The sequence below is a fragment of the Quercus lobata genome, chromosome 11 (genome assembly GCF_001633185.2).
Source record: "Quercus lobata isolate SW786 chromosome 11, ValleyOak3.0 Primary Assembly, whole genome shotgun sequence".
Classification (NCBI taxonomy): domain Eukaryota; kingdom Viridiplantae; phylum Streptophyta; class Magnoliopsida; order Fagales; family Fagaceae; genus Quercus; species Quercus lobata.
The window spans coordinates 34,748,272-34,769,183 of NC_044914.1; the positions used below are offsets into that span (position 1 = coordinate 34,748,272).

The window sequence follows — 20,912 nt, forward strand, 5'->3', positions numbered from 1 at the left end:
TTACCAAATATAACTTAAGTATAACTAATAATTTGTTGGGTTCTTTTGGGCAATTTTCAGTTTTAGGAGACCAAGGTTGCGTTTGGATTGGGATGAAAACTTCTGCGTTTGCGTTTTGTTTGGTTTTTATTTTTATTTTTTTTCACGTGTTTTTGAGCGTTTTGAGTGTTGCAGCTACTGTTCATGCACTGTTTAATGAACAGTAGCCGCAAACTTTGACTTTTCAAATTTTTTTGGACCAATCAGTGCACATCGTGTACTGTTTATGGACCCACAAATTTCACTTTTCAGCAATTTTTTTATTACAAATGGGTCTCACAGTACTATTTACACATTTAAAAATTATTTTGCTACAGTGTTTTTCAGTTTTCAGTTTTCAGCTATATCCAAACGGACCTCAAGTATATTATGAGGGAGGCCCTCTGTCCCCTACCAATAGGGCCGGCTCAAGGCCTAGGCCTAAGGCCCCACTAAAAAACAAAATTTTCCTTGGAAAAAAAGACCCCCATTTTTCATAGTTAAAGGCCCAAATTTTTATAAAATTATATATATTTTCTAAAGGTTGTACAATTTTTTTTATTAGTGATGTACAAATTTTACTATTAGCTTCCAAATTGTCATGTTATTAATCACAAAAAATGTGATATAAACATTCATTAGTTAAATTGATGAAGTTCATCAATGAGAAACAATATCACCTTATATTTTGAACATTTTATAGTACTTTTAATTAGCGCATTTTTCTTTTTCATTTCCATTAAGACTCTCAAAGTACAAGACCAATAGAACCTTAACTCAATTAAAACCCTAAAATATTTCAAAAAGATATTGCAAATGTGTTAAATCATCAATTATAGATTAATCTCCCCTAATAGTTTGAGACTTTGATTTTTGTAAACTAATATTCTACAAAACCATACATCAAATAATATCTATTATAAAATTAAAAATTAGATTACAACTTTATTTAACTATGCATCGTCTTATATCCAAAATAAAGTATCTTTTTCAATCGCAATATATTTTTATTTCTTTTTATTAATATTTATAATTCAACAATGATATTCAATTCTCTATATGAAATTAACATTAGTCTAGTTGGTATTATTTATGTATTTAATGTATCAAATTAACCTTAATTTGATTAGTATTAAATAATTTTGTTTAATTAATATTTACATATTAAAGACCCTGAATAAATTTTTTTACCTAGCTCCAAATTATGTTGGGTCGTCCCTGCCTAACAATCTTATTTAATGCAATCAAAAAGAGGTTGAAATAGACATCACCAGTTGGGTTTTTTTTTTTTTTTTTTTTTTTTTTTTTTAATAATAAGACAGAGGACGCATTTTTTTTAGTCAGTCACATGATCATATCCTCATCTTGTTTAATGTTTTATTGAAGGAAGAGAAATCCCGTATATCTAGTTGCCACTGGCAGTAGTGGTCCTCGTAAGAAATTATGTCGTGAAAAACAAAATGCAATGCTTTCAAGACCATAGTAATTACTAATTACTAATCAAGCAAAAAACGACAGTGTAAGCAGTTACTCACTAAACCACCAACAAATCATTCTTGATCTGATCTCCGGCAGTTTCCAGACTCTCTCTTTGCAGGAAAGACCTGAGCTCTTCTATGAAAGACTCCACATTGACATAAGAAGAGCCATCTTCTTCACCAGCTCTCTTTTGCCTTTTCCCCCAACTCTTTCACTCTCTTTCTCATTTCCACCACCTCAACTTCATTGTTACCCCATTAATCCATACACTGCCATGGTCACCTTCTCCCTCTTCGCAGTCACCTAAGGCTCAGCATGCCATGATACCCACTCCTCATTCCCTATTGAAATCCCCCCCCCCCCCTCCCCCCCGCCACCGTTATCACATCAGTGATAAAATTCTCATTGAAGAATTGCTCTGATGAAAGCGGCCACGTGATCATTGGCACACCAGCACTCACACCCTCCATGGTAGAGTTCCATCCACAATACATCACATACCCTCCCACAGCCGCATGTTCTGATATCAGCAACTGTGGTGCCCAACCATTTATCAACAGCCTTCTCTTAGTATTCAGTAGCCTTTCTTCATATCCCAAGGGAAGCCAATCTTCAATCTCTTCTGGCTTTGGAAGCCTCAAGACCATAAGCGATCTCTAGGAGCTGTGCCAGAGCTAAGCAAGGCAAGTTTCCAAGAAAGTCACGTCTGAACATGCCCGTCCAAAGTAGCATCCTTAGGCAATTTGAATTGGTTAAGTTCTTACGCTGAGTATACTTGTGATAATATATAATCTCAATGGTAAAACTTGGGCATATTGCATTTAAAAAATCTATAATATTATGCGGATGACCACACTTGCAGAAATAAGTTCATATACCATCTTAATTTCAAATTTGTCTTTTTTTATATTTCCTTCCTTATCAGCACAAGTATGGTCGATTTTCCTTTTTATTCTTAGTCAAAGGCTACATATGTGACACTTTCAACTCACTAAGTTTCACCTAAGAATTAATAATCTTCATATCTAAAAGAGGTTTCTCGCTTTTCTTCAATAGAAATAGAAATAGAAAGTGCCTTCTCTTGGAGACCTCGATTGAAGAATGGGTTAGACAGAAGTTTTGCTATTGAAAATCAAGGGATCGTTCAAAATATCAGACTAGATTCTTTCTATGGCTAGTATTTATTTATATTAAATAAATGAAATAACTATACCATGTATCACTAGGTTGCTGCAGAGGCCACTCTTACAATCGTTTCCTTTTTACCTGCACCATTTGAGAGTCAGTCTAGCTAAAATTGCTAGCCCTGTATGGTTGGAGTCAGCGACCTTAATGCAGTAGCAGTCAGCTAGATTTGAACTTTTACTTAAATTTGCAATTTTTTTTTACTTATTTAAATTTGTAATACTAATTTGGACTATAACAAATATATATATATACTTTCATAAATGTAAATTGTAACACACTGCAGATTACAATATAAAAGTCAGCTTACACTGCACCAAATCAACTCTGCTCCTAACCAATATTTCGCAATTTAACCAAACTTAAAAAGGACATTAACTGAAGATGACTAGCGCGAGCTTGCTATAAACCACTGCATAATAAAAAGGCCTAGGGACGGGAATCAATCAATCACTTACCTCTAAAATAATGGCCAAGAAGATAACTAGGACAGCAATTATACACCTTCCTCCAAATGATATTGTTGGCTCAACAAACAACTCTGGAGCAAGAGACTGCACAACTGCGATGCCAAAAGATTGTTGCATCAATGTGATTCAAAGGTTACATATCTTTCGCATCTATGAATTATGGCAACTATTCAGACTCGCATTCTATCAGCAGAGCAATTCCACCAAAATCATGCTCAACTATGTTGACTTCTCACTGGCACGTTTTATCTGAAGCGCAGCTCTAACAACATTTCCCCTTGTTATGATTCCAACCTTCCACATTTAATCACATGCCATTCAGAAACTACCCACTGCTGCCAAGCTTCTAAAATGAAATTTCAACAGAAAAGCATGAGAGTAAAATTCTTACCAGTTTACCATCACCATCTACTACAGGCAATCGACGGTATTTTGTTTCAAGCAACAACCTGGAATTGGGAACAAAATTTTAGAGCATTCAGGGTTCCAATTTTTTACATAGACAGGAAAAAGACCAACACCATAAACTGTGTCAAACTGCACATTTCAGCACATCATCAATTTCATATTAAACATGTGGTTTGGGGTCACAATTTGTAGAAAACATATGCATAGTAATGACAAAACCACAAATTTGTAAGAAACAATAAGTCCCATCCCTGCTACAGTTCATAGAATGTTTGAGAAAGTGCAAAATATGGTGCTGTGCAAGTGAATTATCACGTAAAAAATATGATGTGACAGAGAACTAAACATATACACTCACAAATTCACAGAAAACTCTCTTTAAAAACATTTAAAAATATATATATACACATACATATATATATATATATATTATAGAATCAACAATATATAACAATAATAATACCTAGCAGCATCTTCCAGATTGGTGGATTCACGAACAACAAGTGGAGCAGGAGTCATCAAGTCCCCGACAACCTTACCATTATTCTTACCAATCAATTTCTGTATCTCATTGAATGTCTGCAAAAATTATCCAGAATTGCAAGAAGTAAGAAATTATTCACACAATTCATTGAATTCATTGAGAGGGAATCTCTTCTATCTGAGGAGTAAGCTCAAGAATTACAAAACAAAGAGCAACAAGATGGCTTTAGGTTCTAGGCTAGGGTATGACTCCATCTTAGTGGACTCACACATGGCATATGATTTTAGCAAGTGAAGTGCAGCCTACATTAATTAGGACTGTTTTGCATATACAAAGATTCTGGCTTGACAAAAAAAGGGACGATACTAATGACCAATATATTTTATTCTGCAAAGTTAAATCAAGCACTTGAGTAAAGTCATGTTCATGTTATATAAGTCAATTACTTCACATCTGAAATTTTCTAACACAGTCAAAACTGCAGTGACATAGCTGCCCATACCAAATCCACCCAAATGACAAAATAAGTTACAAATAAAATTACGAAGTCATCATGAAAGTGATTGTACCAATTGAATCAAATAAGAATTGAACATAAAACCTATATAGCATGAACTAGGCCAAACATGTTTCATAACTTTCAGTTGCTCTTTAATGTTTATATTTTTTCCAAAAAAAAAAAAAAAACTTGCTGTAACATATCAAACCAACTGGCATGAGTCCATTGCAATCCCTAAAGTAGGCAATAAAATTCTCAAATAAATTCAAGTTTTACATGTTATCTGAGAATATTGTGACTGATTTCCACTTGGACTGCTGCATGTGGTAAAAACTTACAATGGATTACGGATTGAGTTATATTTGCAAAGTGGATGGGGAGAATATAAATCATCTTTTCCTTCATTGTGCCATTGGTTGGGAGGTACAGTCTATGGTTTTCTCTAGTTTTGATGTTTCCTAGGTTATGCCTTGCTTGAGGAAAGACCTCCTAGTCTGTTCAAGAAGCAGATTCAAAGGCAATTTTAGCTATGACATGTGGAAGTTTATATCCCTGTGCAATATGGTCTATTTGGAAGAAATGCGATGCTAGATCATTTGATGGGATTGAAGCATCTTTGCTTCATTTGAGTCTCTGCCTTTTTAGATCTTTGTTTGATTGGTAGAGAAATATTGGAAATGTTAGTTGTTTTTCTCTTTTAGAGTTCATGGATCTTTGTAATTTTAGGTCTTAATTTGTTGCATTGCTCTCATATAATCCCCTTTTTCTAAATAAAATTTCATTACTTATAAGTTATAAAAATAATGTGATTGGGATTCCAAAGGTTTCATGACCCTTTTTATTTATGATAACATGGGATGGCACCAATTATGGATAAAATAAGCAAGAGTTGATTGAGATGGTTTAGATATGTGCAATACAGGCGGTGAAGTGTGAGGTGCACTCACTAGCGAAGGCCTCCAGGACCCTAGGCACAACACATTTTTTTTAAACAGTTATTAATAAACAATAAATTTATTTAAAATAAAAAACACAAATTTTCAAAAAAAAGCTTGAAATAGCACATTCATAATCCTGATCCTTTTCTATTCCAACAATTTTCATGGCATCCAAACAGCTTCAAACAGACCAATATTTGTTATATAATGGGGCTGGCAGGTTTCCTAGAAATTTGTCTGGTGCACCCAAATAAAATTCTTGAAGAAAAAAAGGGATTGGATTTTGGGAGAGAGAGAAAGGATATAGCCAGTCCAAAATAGGCAGGGCAGGGGAATGGATTTGAGAGAGATTGAGCCAGTCCATAAAAAAGATGTAACTCATGTAAGAAATCAGGGGCCCATATCATTAGTATTAAGATCTAACAATTACATTTAAAAAGTTCTTTATCTTTTTCATAAGAACAAAAAAAGTGCACAAAAGTGCAGTTTAGGTATGCCTTTTCAAATTCACTTCAGTTTAGGTGTAAAAAGCGCTTCACCCCTGGCACTTTGCCACATTGCGCTTAAATCCCCTTTTACCAATGCTGTGATGTAGTAGTAAAAAAAGCAAAACAAAGGCCAAAATGACAGGTAGAACTTACAAATAAAAGTTAAGGTTTTTTAGAGAGGTAACTAGCGATATGGCCCTAAACAGTGAATACTGTTATATAATGATCCATATAACAAATCCCAGTCAGTTGAGTTTAAGGCTGCTAATGGACTATAGCCAGAACAAAGGCAAGAATAGTTAAGTTGCAGATTAGATATCCAACATCTACAGGTCCCACATGCTGTGAGAGGAAGGTCTCATTAGATACCACCTCCTCAAACAGATTAGGCAGCAACTATGTTACTGCAATGCTCCAAGAACTTGAAAGGAAACATGCAAAAAAGATAGTCATGTTGTAACAAGGTATGTCTATCACTTGTACCCAAATGGTATAGTTTATACAAAAATCCATGATATTATAAGACTAGGAAAATTGATGTTTAACTTTCTCATTGCATATATAGAACTCGTAAAAAAATCTTAATGATTTACAGTCTCTAAGCAGGCAATTCTAATGGCTGTATGACTCACAACCCTACTTCAAAATATCAACGGATGGCAGCTGCAATAAAATGCTGGCATAACCATGGTTTTTATCTTGACTTCTTATTTCTAAGTTCATGGTGCCCCCTATCATGTAGCCTACACCCCTAAACATAGAAGTTAGTTCCTCTTGAGAAGATTCTCAATTCCAACAGTCTTGCTGAAGAGGACCATGTGTGCATGCACAAGTGTTCACATGTGTACATTGTGTACACAATGCACTTGCACGTGTGTTCATGTCCAAGGCGGGTCAATATACTGCATCTTTATGAATATTAGCAGATTTACAACATCAACTTCAACCATATTCCCAAAGGAGAAAACTTAGGTACAGGTCCTTGGGCGCAATACAAAAGGTTCCCCAATTAAATTTAAACACATAAGTGGATTTTAAGATTTTAATTCTACTTGGCAAAAAATTATATTGTTTGCACTATATTGGATAATACAAACATGTGTTTGAATCTAACTGGGGAACCAAATGTATTGCACCTAAGTATTACCCATTCCCAAAGTTCCTCCAACAAGAATCCCATAGCAGCACAAGCAATGGACAAAATTTAATCATGATAGAGAACTAGTATTTGGAAGAGGACCATTCTTACGTACTTTCCATGAACTATCGACATCAGGAAACAAATTTGTGTCACTTTGATTGCCACCTAATATTCATAAAAGAACAAATAAGTAGCTGTTTTACAAAAAATTGATAGCTAAATTGTTATTGTGACGGACAGGCCTAAATTGTTATTGTGACAAATTATTAGTAAATTTAATTTCTAATCATGTGTCTTCTGATATTGTAATTAAAATATATATATTTATTTGAAGTTAATGAAATGTATCTAATTATTCCACAAACATCTCAAATTTGGCGTCATAGTTTCCATACTACCTGATATCGAGTCAAGTGCTAACAGGTCATAGTCTGAAACGACACCAACCTGCCTCATAAAAACAACCACAAGTCAACGCCTTGAGGCAAATCAAACTCATATGAACTAATTATTTGACCCATTCAGATAATAATAATAATTTTATTATTATTAATCAACTTTTATAATTGATTATTAATCAACTTATTACTATTATTATTATTAATCAACTTACCAATAGAAGTGGACAATAATAAAAATCTCATCAACCAAAAATAAAATAAAAGAAAATCAATCATCCATAGTCACTTAAAGGTACCATCTTGAACAAGAAAAATTGGATACTAGCTCGTTATATTTTAAAAGGGATCTAATTATCATCTACATACTAAGCTGAGTAGGTTCTTAATTCAATATCATACCACCCTAAAACTAACAAGTCAACCCAAGGGAGTTCACAATTTGGACAGAAGTATTTTGTTAGTCCTAAGTTTGCTCAAAAGATAAAATCAAGTAAATGTAGGATTTATATTAAATAAAACTCAAATTCTTGGGGACTTGCTCTTATTTTAAGGGGCCAACCTTTATATATGTGTGTATTATGAAAAAAATTTAAAATTTTTGGGGGCCCACGAAGGGTGGTTGTGCCACTGCTTTTGGCAAAAGTAGCATGCCCAGCCTCTGGACTCCAATTTAGATAAGGTATTTATATGATCATTGCAAAATTTCTATTATATGGCATAAGTACTTTAGCTCATATCCTCACTCCTACCCATTCCCTACATCCACACTTCCACATCTCCTTCTACCCATGGCAATCCACTCAAAGTTCTAGCAAAGGTGAGTAAAGGGGAAACAGCACACCCATCACTTCCTTGTCTACAAAGCATAACGAACTCCCCAAAATCTGTAAAACTCATATTGCAAGGGAAAGCCCCAGCAGAGAGAAGGAAATAATGACATAATTTAAGATCATATACAACATACCATATTGTCACCAGAACAATGTTCTCGATTCAACATGTTTGATACTCAGTCTTCATGCAAGTTTCACATTGTACTTGGTGCAACATAGAAAGGGCTCAAATTCCCTCTTCTATAAACACTCTAAAAGAAACATTTTCACAGTTAACTTGGTGCACTCTCCTAATATTTCATTAACTCATATAGTCCTAACAATATTAACAAGACTACAGGAGATATCTCACAGCCATAGAGCAAAAGGGCATTTTCCCCAGATCTTCCAAACAGAGTAACTATTTCCTTTTTTTTTCTCATAAGTAAAAATTTCCTAATCTCTATTTTCAACAGAAAATGTTTCTCAAATTTTTATTTTTGTAAGATAAATAATTTTATTTGAAAGAGGAGCTTGTTTGGATACACAATATGTGCATTGAACCTTTTTTTTTTCCCTTGGTAATTAAGATTCAAAAGATCTAAAAACTCTAGATAAGATGATGCGGGGATACTATCCAAAGTCGTCAATTAATCATACAAAGGGTCTGTTTGGATACTACTTATTTTGCTAAAAACTGAAAACAATAAAAAATAATAATAATAATAAAGTTACTGTTCACTGCTGGGTTACTATTCATTTGCCTTAATGCACCAAGAGGTGCTAGTAAAAAAAAAAAAAAAGCCAAAAATGCAAAACGTGGGATGTGGATATTGAATCCAGACGCTACTAATGATCTTAAAATGGATTCCTTGAGAAGATGATTTTGGCATTCAACCCCATAAAAAGGTTCTATTGTTCCTCTCTTTTCTCAAGTTTTACTGTGCTTAACACATAATTGAAGTGCCAAAATTTTTATTCTAATGCAATAAGATGGTAGCCAACATTTTGCTTCCAGCACTTGGCACTCAGACATATTTATTTTAGGAAATATATATCAAGCACAAACCAAATATCATAATTTTCTGTATATCATTCTTTAGCATTCCACAGATAACTATCTCCAAGAAACATAGCTGCTGTTAAAACATTACATCAAACAACAATATAATTTATGTTGTCAACTATACATATCTACAATTCAAGATTTAAAATAATGAACTGTTCATATGCCAAAAGATGTTGCATCGTATTATGCCATATATGTGTGTGTGCACATGTGTGTTATTTATTTTCTTTCCTATCATAATTAAAACAAAAATAGATTTACCAATTTCCATTGATCATCAATAACAGGAAAACCAGTTATTCTCTTCTCTACAAGAGCATCCAAAGCTGTAACAACAAAAGACAATGAATAAAAACACTGAATTAATCATAGGATATTCCCAGAAGTACAAGCCCAAATATCAGTAATACCTTCTTCAACAGTAGTTGTAGGTTTTACAACATGTAGTTCCTCCTTCTTTGTCATAAAATCACCAACAGTATATGTTCCGCCTCTAGGCTGAAATATCAAGATCAAACTATCAAATAAATTCTAAATGCAAAAATAAATGTAGTCTCCCCACTCCCCAACCAGAAGATATAAAAAGAGCAAACAAAATCAGCATTGGAAAGATAAAGAGACGAAAAGGATACAAATAGACATGAAACATAATTGAAAAATGCATCTACCTTATACAATGGCAAAGGCAAGTAAGCTACACAAAGAAACATCATACCTCAATACCTCATAAACAAAATTTGTGACTTTCCAATTTTACCTTAACTACACCATATTTGAGTCTATTTTGTAGTAAATGATTGAAATCTTAATTTGCTGTAAACAAGCACATTCAAGGCATGTGCCTTGCTCCCTAGCAGTATTATAAAAATTGCACTGGCAACTAGCATGTGTTTGGAAAATTTTAGCAAGATGTCAAAAGCGTGCGATTAGAAGCTTAAACAAGGGTGTGCTCTTCAATCTACATGTGGAAGCAGAATTGGTCTACTTTGCAAGAACTTCAAAAACATCTAGCTATCTCCCTTGTTACAATGAGAAGGGGCAGAGAGAAAAATAAATAGTAGATGTCTTTTCCATGTGGAAATTTGATAATAGATAGTTCAACCATATCTAACGTTCGTTGACTACAGCCAACAAAAAAAAAAAAAAAAAAAAAAAACAGAGCAAAGAAACATATATATATATATATATATGATGGGAAAAAAAGAGGTTTTGACATCTAATTTGAACTTTGGAACAGGCAATGTTTTGCCAAAAAAATTCCCGGAAATGAAAACTGGCCACTTAGTAAATCTCCATATAATGTCAAAATACATAAAAACGCAAATCAATCTGTATCTATATATCTATATAGGAAAATGTTAAATGCACTACAAGTTTTACTACATAAAGCTGGCAAACTAATGTGGCAATAAACGTGATTGGTTGGCTTCAACCAACTCATAACTGAAAATTTGAATTGCCTATCTATGATTCAGTTTGTAAACTTAATGTAGTAGAACTTGTAGCTAGCGCCACTCCTCTATATATAAAATATAAATAAAATCAAAGCCCACATATTTGCTAGTCATTATTCTGATATGTATTTTTTTAATCCAGTATAAATTCTATAAGGATTCTCCTATAAAACCCTACAGACATGGACAGGAGCAATTTTTGAAAAATTCTAACATTACACAATATTTACGACACAGGTACCGCACCTCAAATGAAGTGTCCGTGCTTCTTATCAAATTTCATAATTTTTTTATAAAAAAAAAAAAAAAATCATAATTTGTTGAACCAAGACAAGGGTTACTGACTATTATACATAGTTACATACATATATATAGACAGATACTGAGATATATGTATTATATTATGTTTTCACTCATGTTCAGTAAGTTCAGGTTCAGATATTGGTAAAGCAAACACAGTGAAAACCATATTATATAAAAATAAAAATAAAAAACTATAGCCATCAAAAGCCTTTCCAAATTTAAATGTGACAAATAAATAAAAATAAAATTCCCTCGGGGTCCAATAACTACTTTCTTTCTCTGAAATCATAAAAGACTCACCGGGATAGAGTTGGTAACGCCGACGCCGGACAAAGCGGAGACGACGAGCCGGCCGCCGCCGGCGGAGAAATGGAAACGGCGTCGTTTGGAGAGAGAAGGAGTAGCGAGAGACGAAGGTGGTGTGTAAGTGTAAGAGGGAAAGATAGAAGAAGAAGAAGAAGGAAAGTGATTGGGATAATGGAGAAGAAGTGAGTTAGGCCATGGTGTGAGGAGTTGAGAATTTGGTAGAGAGATCGAGTTCATGGTTCGCCACACTAGACTAGACCAGAGTCTTTAATCTTTATGGCTTTTTCTGTGGATACTGTTCTGACAGCTTTAGCTTTTTTTTTTTTTTTTTAATATTTTGAAGAGAGAAATCTGAGAGAAGATTGGATTTGATTTGGGATTTCAGAGTTTCAGAAATAGTGTACGGTACTCTCTCCTGCTCTCTCTCAACTGCGGCTTCCTATTCCTGACTTTATTACCTTTCCTTTTCGGGTTTTTCTTTTTATAATTTAAAAAATTCAAAATGAGGAAAATGCCAATTGGTCGGTGAGACTTTTCGGAGCAAAGAACGCTATAGGGGTTGGTCGGCAGTTGGCAGGGTTATTTAAATAACCCTTTTTAATGTTTAAATAATATTAATATTTTAAAAGCATATTTTTATAACATTTAAACATAAATTTTTGGCGAAAATCACATTTTGGTCCCTACATTTTGACCCGATTCCCGTTTTAGTCCCTAAGTTTTTTTTTTACCACTTTTAGTCCCTCTCCAGAAAAACGGTTCCATTTTGGTCCCCACCGTTACTTCATAAACGGATATTGCTGATGTGGCAAACGGCATTGATAATCAATAATAAAATAATGGGTCTACAGTAACCTGACTGCTACTGTTAGTTATTCCCGCCCTTAGTAGTCACGTGCCACTCACGTGACGGTCCCTAACCAAACAAAACCCCAAATCAGTCAGATAGAAATCCCTAACCCCCAAATTTCCTCAGCTCCTCGCTCATCAGTCACCACACGGATTGAAGTCCCTCACCAGTCACCAGTCACGAACTCAAAAACCATCTTCAAATCAACTGCTTTCCATGGATTCAAGCTCGATGTCATCGAGTGGAAGCTTGAGGAAAAGGGGCCCAGCCCGATGCTTCTGCTCGGAGAGACCCGTTGTGGTCGTTTCATGGACACCTGACAACCCTGGAAGAAGGTTCTACGGTTGTCCAAATTACTGGGTAAGGTAGTATCTCTCTTTGTAATGTTTTTAAATTTCTGGGTTTTTAACTTTGGAAGCACTTCAGGTTCATTTTCGTTTCAATCTTGCTTCAATCTTGCAATCCCCTTTAGTCTAAGTCTAACCCAGAATTTCTTTTCTTAAATAAATAAAAATTTTAAAAAATTTAAGGAAAAAAAAAAAAAAAAAACTCAGCTTGTTGCTGACAATATAAATTGTGCTAATACAAGAACATTGTGCTAATACAAGAACATTGTGCTAATACTATTTTAGTTTCTGGTAAGGTAGTATTTGCTAATACTATTTGTTACTGTTTTTCATGATTTTGGTTGTTCATTTAACATCATTTATCTGGTCCTTGGGTGTCAGGTTGGACGCAAGTGTAAATTTTTTCAGTGGCTTGATGATGAAATCTGCGAGCGTGGGAAGGTGCTGATTCCGGAGCAGAGGCAACGGATTTTGACCCTTGAAGCTGCCATTGTAGGCTACAGGAAGAGAGAGAAGAGGCTGCTCATTTGCCTGGGGCTGTCTCTGGTGATAAGTGAGATACTACTTTGTTTGATGCTTCTTCTGGTTGGCTAAATAGGTGGGGGGGAATGGGTCATTAGGTGGGTAGGTGTTAGTGGAAAAAGGCCTGAATTTTGTTGTATGTATTAGTGGCAAAAGGCCTGAATTTTGGTGTATGTATTAGTGGAAAAAGGCCATAATTTGTGTTGGAATGTGTTGGTTTGTAGTAGTGGGAAAAGGCCTGATTTTTTGGTGTAATTCTCTTTGCAATCCAAGACTTTAGCAATGGAATATAATCTTTCTAATTAATCTATGATTTGTGTACCAATTTATTACATTATTGTTAAGTGTTTGTGCCAAAGCAGTTTGTGCATCAACTGTCAATTTGTTAAGTGTTTGTTAAGTGTTTGTGCATTATTGTTAAGTGTTTGTTAAGTGTTTGTGCATCAACTGTCAATTTGACACTGCAATTTTGAATGGAAACAGCAATTTGACACAACAATTTGACACAACATAATTGAATGGAAACAGCAATTTGACAAAGCAATTTGATACTGCAAATTGATACTGCAATTTAGAGAGCAACTGGTTGCAAAATATGCAAGAAATGGCATGGCTGCAAAATTCTCTTTATGTATTAAAGGAGCTGGCTGCAAAATTTACCAAACCTGCATGCATCACCAGCAGCCTGCATAATTTACCAAACCTGCATAGTTTCTGCATAACTTACCAAACCAGCAGCTCTTTATTCATACATCATTACACATTTATTCATACATCATACATCATTACACATTAAAGTGGCTACTCCCAGCACATTAAACTCCAATGCTCACCAAATCTGCATAATCACCAAACTGCCCAGCAAAGCTAAAAACCAGCAAATTTGAGTTTAAGCATTTTAAAAACCAAAGCTAAAACCAGCAAAGCAAATCTGAATAATGGAAGCTGAATCATCATAACAATGGGAGAATAATTACAAAATATTTAACACCAATGGTAGTTTTTGGTGTACCACAATAATTACAAAATATTTAACACCAATGGTAGTTTTTGGTGTACCACAATAATTACAAAATATGTGACAAAGCACATTCATACAAAAAAGGATTTGGTCAGCCCATAAACATATGCCAATTGTTCTAGCAGTTACATAAATATATGAAGAGTGCTTCAACATATAGCACAACAAAAAGAAAGGTCCTGCTTCAGTTTGCTATCTTTTAGCAGATCTCATTGCTGCCATATATCTTGCTGCATTCCCAGTTGCATTCAAGGTTTCAGTAGTGACTGCACTTCTCTTCCTCTGTTTTTTTGGTCTTCGATTGGACTGGTTATCAGTGGTCACATCATCATTAGAGCTTGGTTGTGCCCTGTGTACTGTTGGCTGAGCATCCTTGGCTGCCTGCAAGCATAAGCACAATAACAATTAATAGTTTGCCAACTGAAAAACAAAACAATGAGGATATCTAAGTCAAAGTGTATACTTACCCTTGTAGTGGTCCTACTGGCTTGGGATGCACTCCCAGGCAAGGAGGAGTTCCCTCCTACTTCTCCCTTGCAGCTCCTCTTGTTGTGTCCTAATTTCCCACATAACTTGCATTGTTTTGAGATGCCTAGGCCTCTTTTTTTTCTGTGACTTCTAGGTTCATCAGGCTCCAGTGCCCTCTTCTTCTTAGGCCTGCCAGGAGGTCTCCTCTTGATAGGGGGTTGCACAGGTGGCAGTCCACTAGGACCCCACATATTCTGGCCATTGATGGGCTCTATAATGGGTTCATAGCAATCAATGTAGGTAGTCCTTTTGTAGCAAGCATTGACATACTTTTCAGCATCTTCTCTGTTGAAAAATATGCAAGAAATGGCATGGCAACATGGTATGCCAACTATGTCCCACTTCCTACAGCTGCATTTCTTCTCTTCCAAGTCCACAATGAAACTCTCAAGCCCATTCTTCACTTCAAACTTCATACGACCAGCCCAACATGCTATCCACTTGCTGCATGCCAACTTCTCCTTGTACAGCCTCTTCCTTATCTTAGGACACAACTCAGATTCCACCTTCGTAATCATTTCTCTGTTTGCTTGAAATCTAGTCATTAGATATAGCCTAATACACTCAAGCTGCAAGCACATAGAGAGAAAGGGAGAATTAATCATTCATGAATTACATAGGTCTATGGATCATAATGCACATGAAAGGGAGAATTATGCATACCATGGTGATTATAGGTTTGCTCCTGAACTTAACTATCGCGCTGTTGAAGCTTTCACACATGTTGTTCAAGACCGTGTCACTCTGCCCATCACTTTTGAACATGTGCCTAGCCCAGATAGTTGTTGACTGAGATTGCAGCCATTTGAATGCATCTTCATCCACCTCCTTTAGCTCATTCATTGCCCTCTCAAATGCTTGCCGATAGGTAGCCTTGGCTGCTTTCCAAAAAAGGTCTCTAATAATGACACCAGGATGATTTTTCCTCAAATTTTGGTATAAATGTCTGCAGCAGATCCTGTGCTCGTACTGTGGCCAATTGTCAACAAAGGTGTTCACCAACCCCTGCAAAGCACAATCATTTAATTCAGCAAGCAATGAAGCTACCATTAACTACAAATAATTCAACAAGCAATAAAGCTACCATCATACCTTCTGCTGGTTAGATATGAACACCCATTGCTTGTCATCTCCTATGTCAGCAAGCAATAAATTAAGAAACCAGGTCCAACTGTCCTTTATTTCAGCCTCTACTACTGCATATGCGAATGGGAAGTATTCATCATTGGGATCTCTGCCAACAGCACACATCAGCTGACCACCTGTCTTGGTCTTCAGATGGCATGCATCTAGACCAATGATTGGCCTGCACCCTGCCAAGAAGCCCTTCTTGCAACCTTCAAGGCAGATGTACATTCTTTCAAAATATGGCAGCCCGGTTGCCAATCCATGCTCAGCTGCCAAATCACCATCCTCATAAGTATGCACCTTCATCAATATTGTGCTCCCAGGACTGCACCTTCTCAACTCATCACAGTACTCCCATAGTTGGTTGAACTGTGCAGTGTGGGTCCCATCAACAGCATCTTGAGCTCTCTCTCTAGCCCTACTTGCCTTGCCTGCACTTATGTCAACCACATACTTCTTATGCACAGCCTCCTGAATATCCTTAAGCTTTATGCCAGGCTGTCTCCTAACCCTCTTCACTAACTTCTTCCCAATGTATGATGCTGTGCACCTTGGATTTTTATAGCTTCTGGTGCATGTGTGTTCCATGTTCAGTGTTTTCAATCTAAAACTCTTCTCCCTTGGCACCTTTGCAAGGTAGGCAACAAAATTGCACCCTGGCTGGCATCGGGCTCTCACTCTCACCAAGTCATTTTTCACAAATTTTATACCCCACCCACCATGGACTGCATAATCAGTTATAGCATCTTTAAATTGTTTAGCTAAGATGAACAACATATCCTTTTCAAACCTAAGGTTCTCAGCTTTGGCTACTGGCCTAAAGATTGGATATTTGCTGCTCCTAATAGAATTGTCAACCTCAGCAACAGGGATGTCATCATCACTTGAATCATCACCACCCTTACTGCTTGATGATGATTCATCAAGGCTAAGCAACTTCTCACTCTCATAGTCAGAATTCATGACACCACCACCCATTTGTCCTGCTTCAACCTCAGCATTTTCAGCTTGATTGTCCCAACTATCAGGACTATCTTCACCAATATTCATTGGTTGCACTTCTGGTTCTGGCTCTTCTTCTAAGTCACTCCTCTCATCCTCACTGCCCTCACTGCCCTCACTACCCTCACTACTCTCCTCAACTTGGTCATCAACAACTGGTGCTTTGCCAGCCCTCCTAGCACAAACTTCCTCATCATCTACCTCATGTGGCTCACCATGGTTAACATTAACAAATTCAGCATCATCATGGCCTCCAAATTGTGAAAAATCAGGTCTGTACTCTTCATTATCATTTTGAAGCACTCTGTCACTAGCAAAAACCTCTACACCTACACCTTCTACTTCACTACCAGGTACTCCAGCAGCTAAGGGATCAAAATCCTCCACTGGTAACTCAACTGGTTCATGCACTGGATGCTCCACAAAGACATGAATCTCCCCATATCCCTTCACCAAGTTAGTCATGAACATAGCAGCATTATCATCAACCACCTGATGGAAATTTGACTGCTCTGGGTCCACACCAGGCATTTTATACCATAGCTTATCTACTTCAGAGTAGCCAAAATCCCTACATATACTCTCAATCTCTACTTTTGACCACCTATCTGGGTCACAGTTATCCACTATATCAACTGTCCCTCCCACATACGCTTGAGGGTTCCACATGAAATGCCCACCATGGTGGACATGCAGAGTAAAAAGCTCATTCATCCTGCATGCAAGTCACGGGAAGAAAACAGAATGAAAATGAAAACAGATATTAATAATACTTTGTTAGGCTAATAAACAAATAAAAAAGCATATAATACCGACAAAGGGATCACATGGACCCAGCCACTTCTTGAAAAGCAAGACACAATACAGACAATCAGTGCAAATACCAACACAAAGATTCCATGGTTTATCAAATGTCAATATAGTGGTCCCTGATAAACAATAGTGACACATAATACAGACAAACAATGCAATTGCCAACAAAAATACAGTCAGTAATGTGGTCCCTGATAATGTGGTCCCTGATAAACAAAAGTAAAACAAAAGCTATAAAGGGAGACGCAAATAACAAAAGCAACACACAACAGCCAAACAATATTCCACTATCACGGTCAGTATTATGTCCACTACAAAAGCTATAAAGGGAGAGAGGAAGAGAAAGAGTGAAAGTGAGACACAACGAGAGAGAAACAGAGATAGATTGAAATTTCAGAGCAATAACAAAACACAACATCTCAAAATTCCCAAATTCTCAAAACCCAACAACTGAGATTCAAACCCAGAACGATTACCCAGCACTTAAAATGGCATTCATAACATAACTAAAGAGAGAGAGAGTTGGAGAGAAATACAACCTTCGCAATCTGCTCAGCACAAACACACTGAAGCTTGCCGATTTGTGGGATTTTTGTGCTTGCCGATTTGTGGGTTCTTTGATCGGTCTTCTGATGAGCAACGGGTAAGGTAAGGTAAGAGATTAGGGATTTTCAGTGAGATTAGGGATTTTCAGTGATTTTCAGTGAGATTAGGGATTTTCAGTGAGTTCGCATCTGACTGATTTGGGGTTTTGTTTGGTTAGGGACCGTCACGTGAGTGGCACGTGACTACTAAGGGCGGGAATAACTAACAGTAGCAGTCAGGTTACTGTAGACCCATTATTTTATTATTGATTATCAATGCCGTTTGCCACATCAGCAATATCCGTTTATGAAGTAACGGTGGGGACCAAAATGGAACCGTTTTTCTGGAGAGGGACTAAAAGCGGTAAAAAAAAAACTTAGGGACTAAAACGGGAATCGGGTCAAAATGTAGGGACCAAAATGTGATTTTCGCCTAAATTTTTACAACACCGAAAACTAAACAATAATACTTAAATACTCTAATCAAAGAGGTTCTAAGGTCATGTAAAGTTATACAATTTTTGTAGTAACTTATTATACGGAAAGTTATAAGTAGTAAATATATGACCTACGTAAACCCCCCACCAAGGCCATTACCACAACTCGATGTATGGTCCAACCATTTTTCTTTTGGAGGTCACTCACGTGTGGGTCGTGATTTCTTCCTTCTTTTTCTTTTCTCTTTTTTCATTTTTTTTTTTTTTTTTGCGGCAAAATGATTTCTTCATTCCTAAGAATGGTAATAGTGCGATTTGAGGCTTCGTTTTGATGGAGATGAAAAATGAGAAAGAGAGAGAAGAGATTTTAGTTTTCTCTCAATATGTTTGGCTTAAGGGTGAAAAAGTAGAGGAATAGAAGCATTTTTAAAATCTAACCTCTTTTAGGTGCTATATATTAGATTCCTAGATTATAAATTCAAATGTACAATTATATTGAATTTAAATATTTTTAGAAAATAGAATGTTGTTTGTGTTTTATTGATCAATACAACCATGTGTGTTGAATTTAATTAAAAAAACATAATATATTGTATCTAAGAAATTATACCTAAGCTTTGCTCTTAACGAATAGACTAAAGTACACTTTTAGCCCTTAAAGTTTTGAGTTATTTTCATTTTTTCCATTTACATTTCAAAATTTTCATTTTGGCCCTTCCTATTTAATTTTGTTGTCATATTGGTCTTACCATCCATTTCTGTTAGTAATTTAGTCTGTCAAGTGTCAAATATATACAATTTGTTAAGACACATCACTCATATAAGTCCATTTCTATTAATAAAATAATTGTTAGGTATGAGATAATTGTCATCCATTCGTCACCCATTTTAAGTCTTTTTTTTTTTCATTTTATAGATACGATATAATTTCAACTTATAGTGTTCACTCCATAATGATTATTTTTTATCATCAAACTCAAGACGGGGTTTGAATCCCAAATCTCTTATTAAACAACAAAATATTTTACTAGTTAAGCTAATTAGAAACCACAATCTAAGTCCATTTTTGTTGATAATTTGACTGTTAAGTGACAAAACTAATGTCAAGTGTCACCAAATTATTAACAAAAATAGAAGGAATCAAATATTAAGAGCCAAAATGAAAATTTTGAAGCGTAAAGGGCATAATGAAAACAACCTCAAATGTTAAGGATGAAAAGTATATTAGAAAGTGCTAGTTGAGTTACAAACCTCTCGGCTATATAATATTGTATATGTAAAAACTCAAATTTTGTGTTTACCAAATACCATTAAAAAAATCCATCTTTTTTTTTTTTAGAATAATTTAAAAAAAATCCATCTAATAAGTACTAAACTTCTATTTAGGTTGAGTTTGGATTGCATCTGACGTCTGGCGTCTATGCATCTAGCGTTTAAACAGCGGGTCTCGTGTACTGTTCACGAGAACAACAAGTATTTTTTTAGCAAAAACAACTTTAAAATTGAGTTCTACGGCACTATTCACACATTTAAAAATTATTTTGTTACAGCATTTTTAATTTGTGATTTTTTATAATAAGCTGTATCCAAACAGATCCTTAGAGACTTGCTAATTACTTTTGTTAGTACTTCTTAATGACATGTGCTAATGTGCTATTATTTACCGACAAAAAAAAATTGATATTGAAAACAAGAAAGGGCGTTTTTTTTTTTTTTTTTTTTTAAAGAAAAAAAAAAGAAAGAAAGTTTATAAAGGACAACTGCCGCTTTCCGATTTGTTTTGTTTTTAAAAAAAGAAAATGACAACTGCCGAGAATAGGAAAAAGTCATAAATGACAGCCAACGAATGATGATTTTTTTTTTTTTTTTGGTTTAATATAAATATTCTGGAACTTAAAATCCAATGCCAAAATTGAGTGGGTGAGAGGTAGTTTCCAAGAAATGGTATTAGACTCGGTCACATTAGCGAGAGATGAATCTGTCATCTCGAAGGCATATAATTTTTGGAACAAAATTTCTAACACGGTATAAAATGTAACAATTTGTGCTACAATTATTCATGTGACAGATTATTATTTATTAGTAACTTTTAAAAAGTGATAGGTCTACATAATAGTGACAAACAATTAATTACAATATAATATATAAAATAATTTTAGCAAAAACTGTAACATTTTATGTGGAAGTAGAACTACTCTTTCCGAAATGTGTCTTATAATAGATAT

At 35.4% G+C, this 20,912-nt stretch overlaps 1 protein-coding gene across 2 annotated transcripts; it reads right to left on the reverse strand.

Annotated features, from left to right (window-relative positions):
• Positions 1-2,908: 2,908 nt before the first annotated feature.
• LOC115968350 (CBS domain-containing protein CBSX2, chloroplastic-like) lies at positions 2,909-11,915 on the reverse strand. Of its 2 annotated transcripts, XM_031087730.1 has the most exons (8): positions 11,450-11,915; positions 9,803-9,890; positions 9,654-9,718; positions 7,509-7,557; positions 7,223-7,275; positions 4,024-4,139; positions 3,544-3,601; positions 2,909-3,446 (listed from the first exon to the last, which is right to left on the reverse strand). In XM_031087730.1, exons 1-8 carry the CDS (start codon positions 11,690-11,692, stop codon positions 3,372-3,374), a joined length of 747 nt encoding a protein of 248 aa, XP_030943590.1. In that variant the 5' UTR covers positions 11,693-11,915; the 3' UTR covers positions 2,909-3,371. The 2 variants fall into 2 exon arrangements, with proteins under 2 accessions (XP_030943590.1, XP_030943591.1); XM_031087731.1 differs by lacking the exons at positions 7,223-7,275; positions 7,509-7,557.
• Between the last annotated feature and the right edge of the window lie 8,997 nt (positions 11,916-20,912).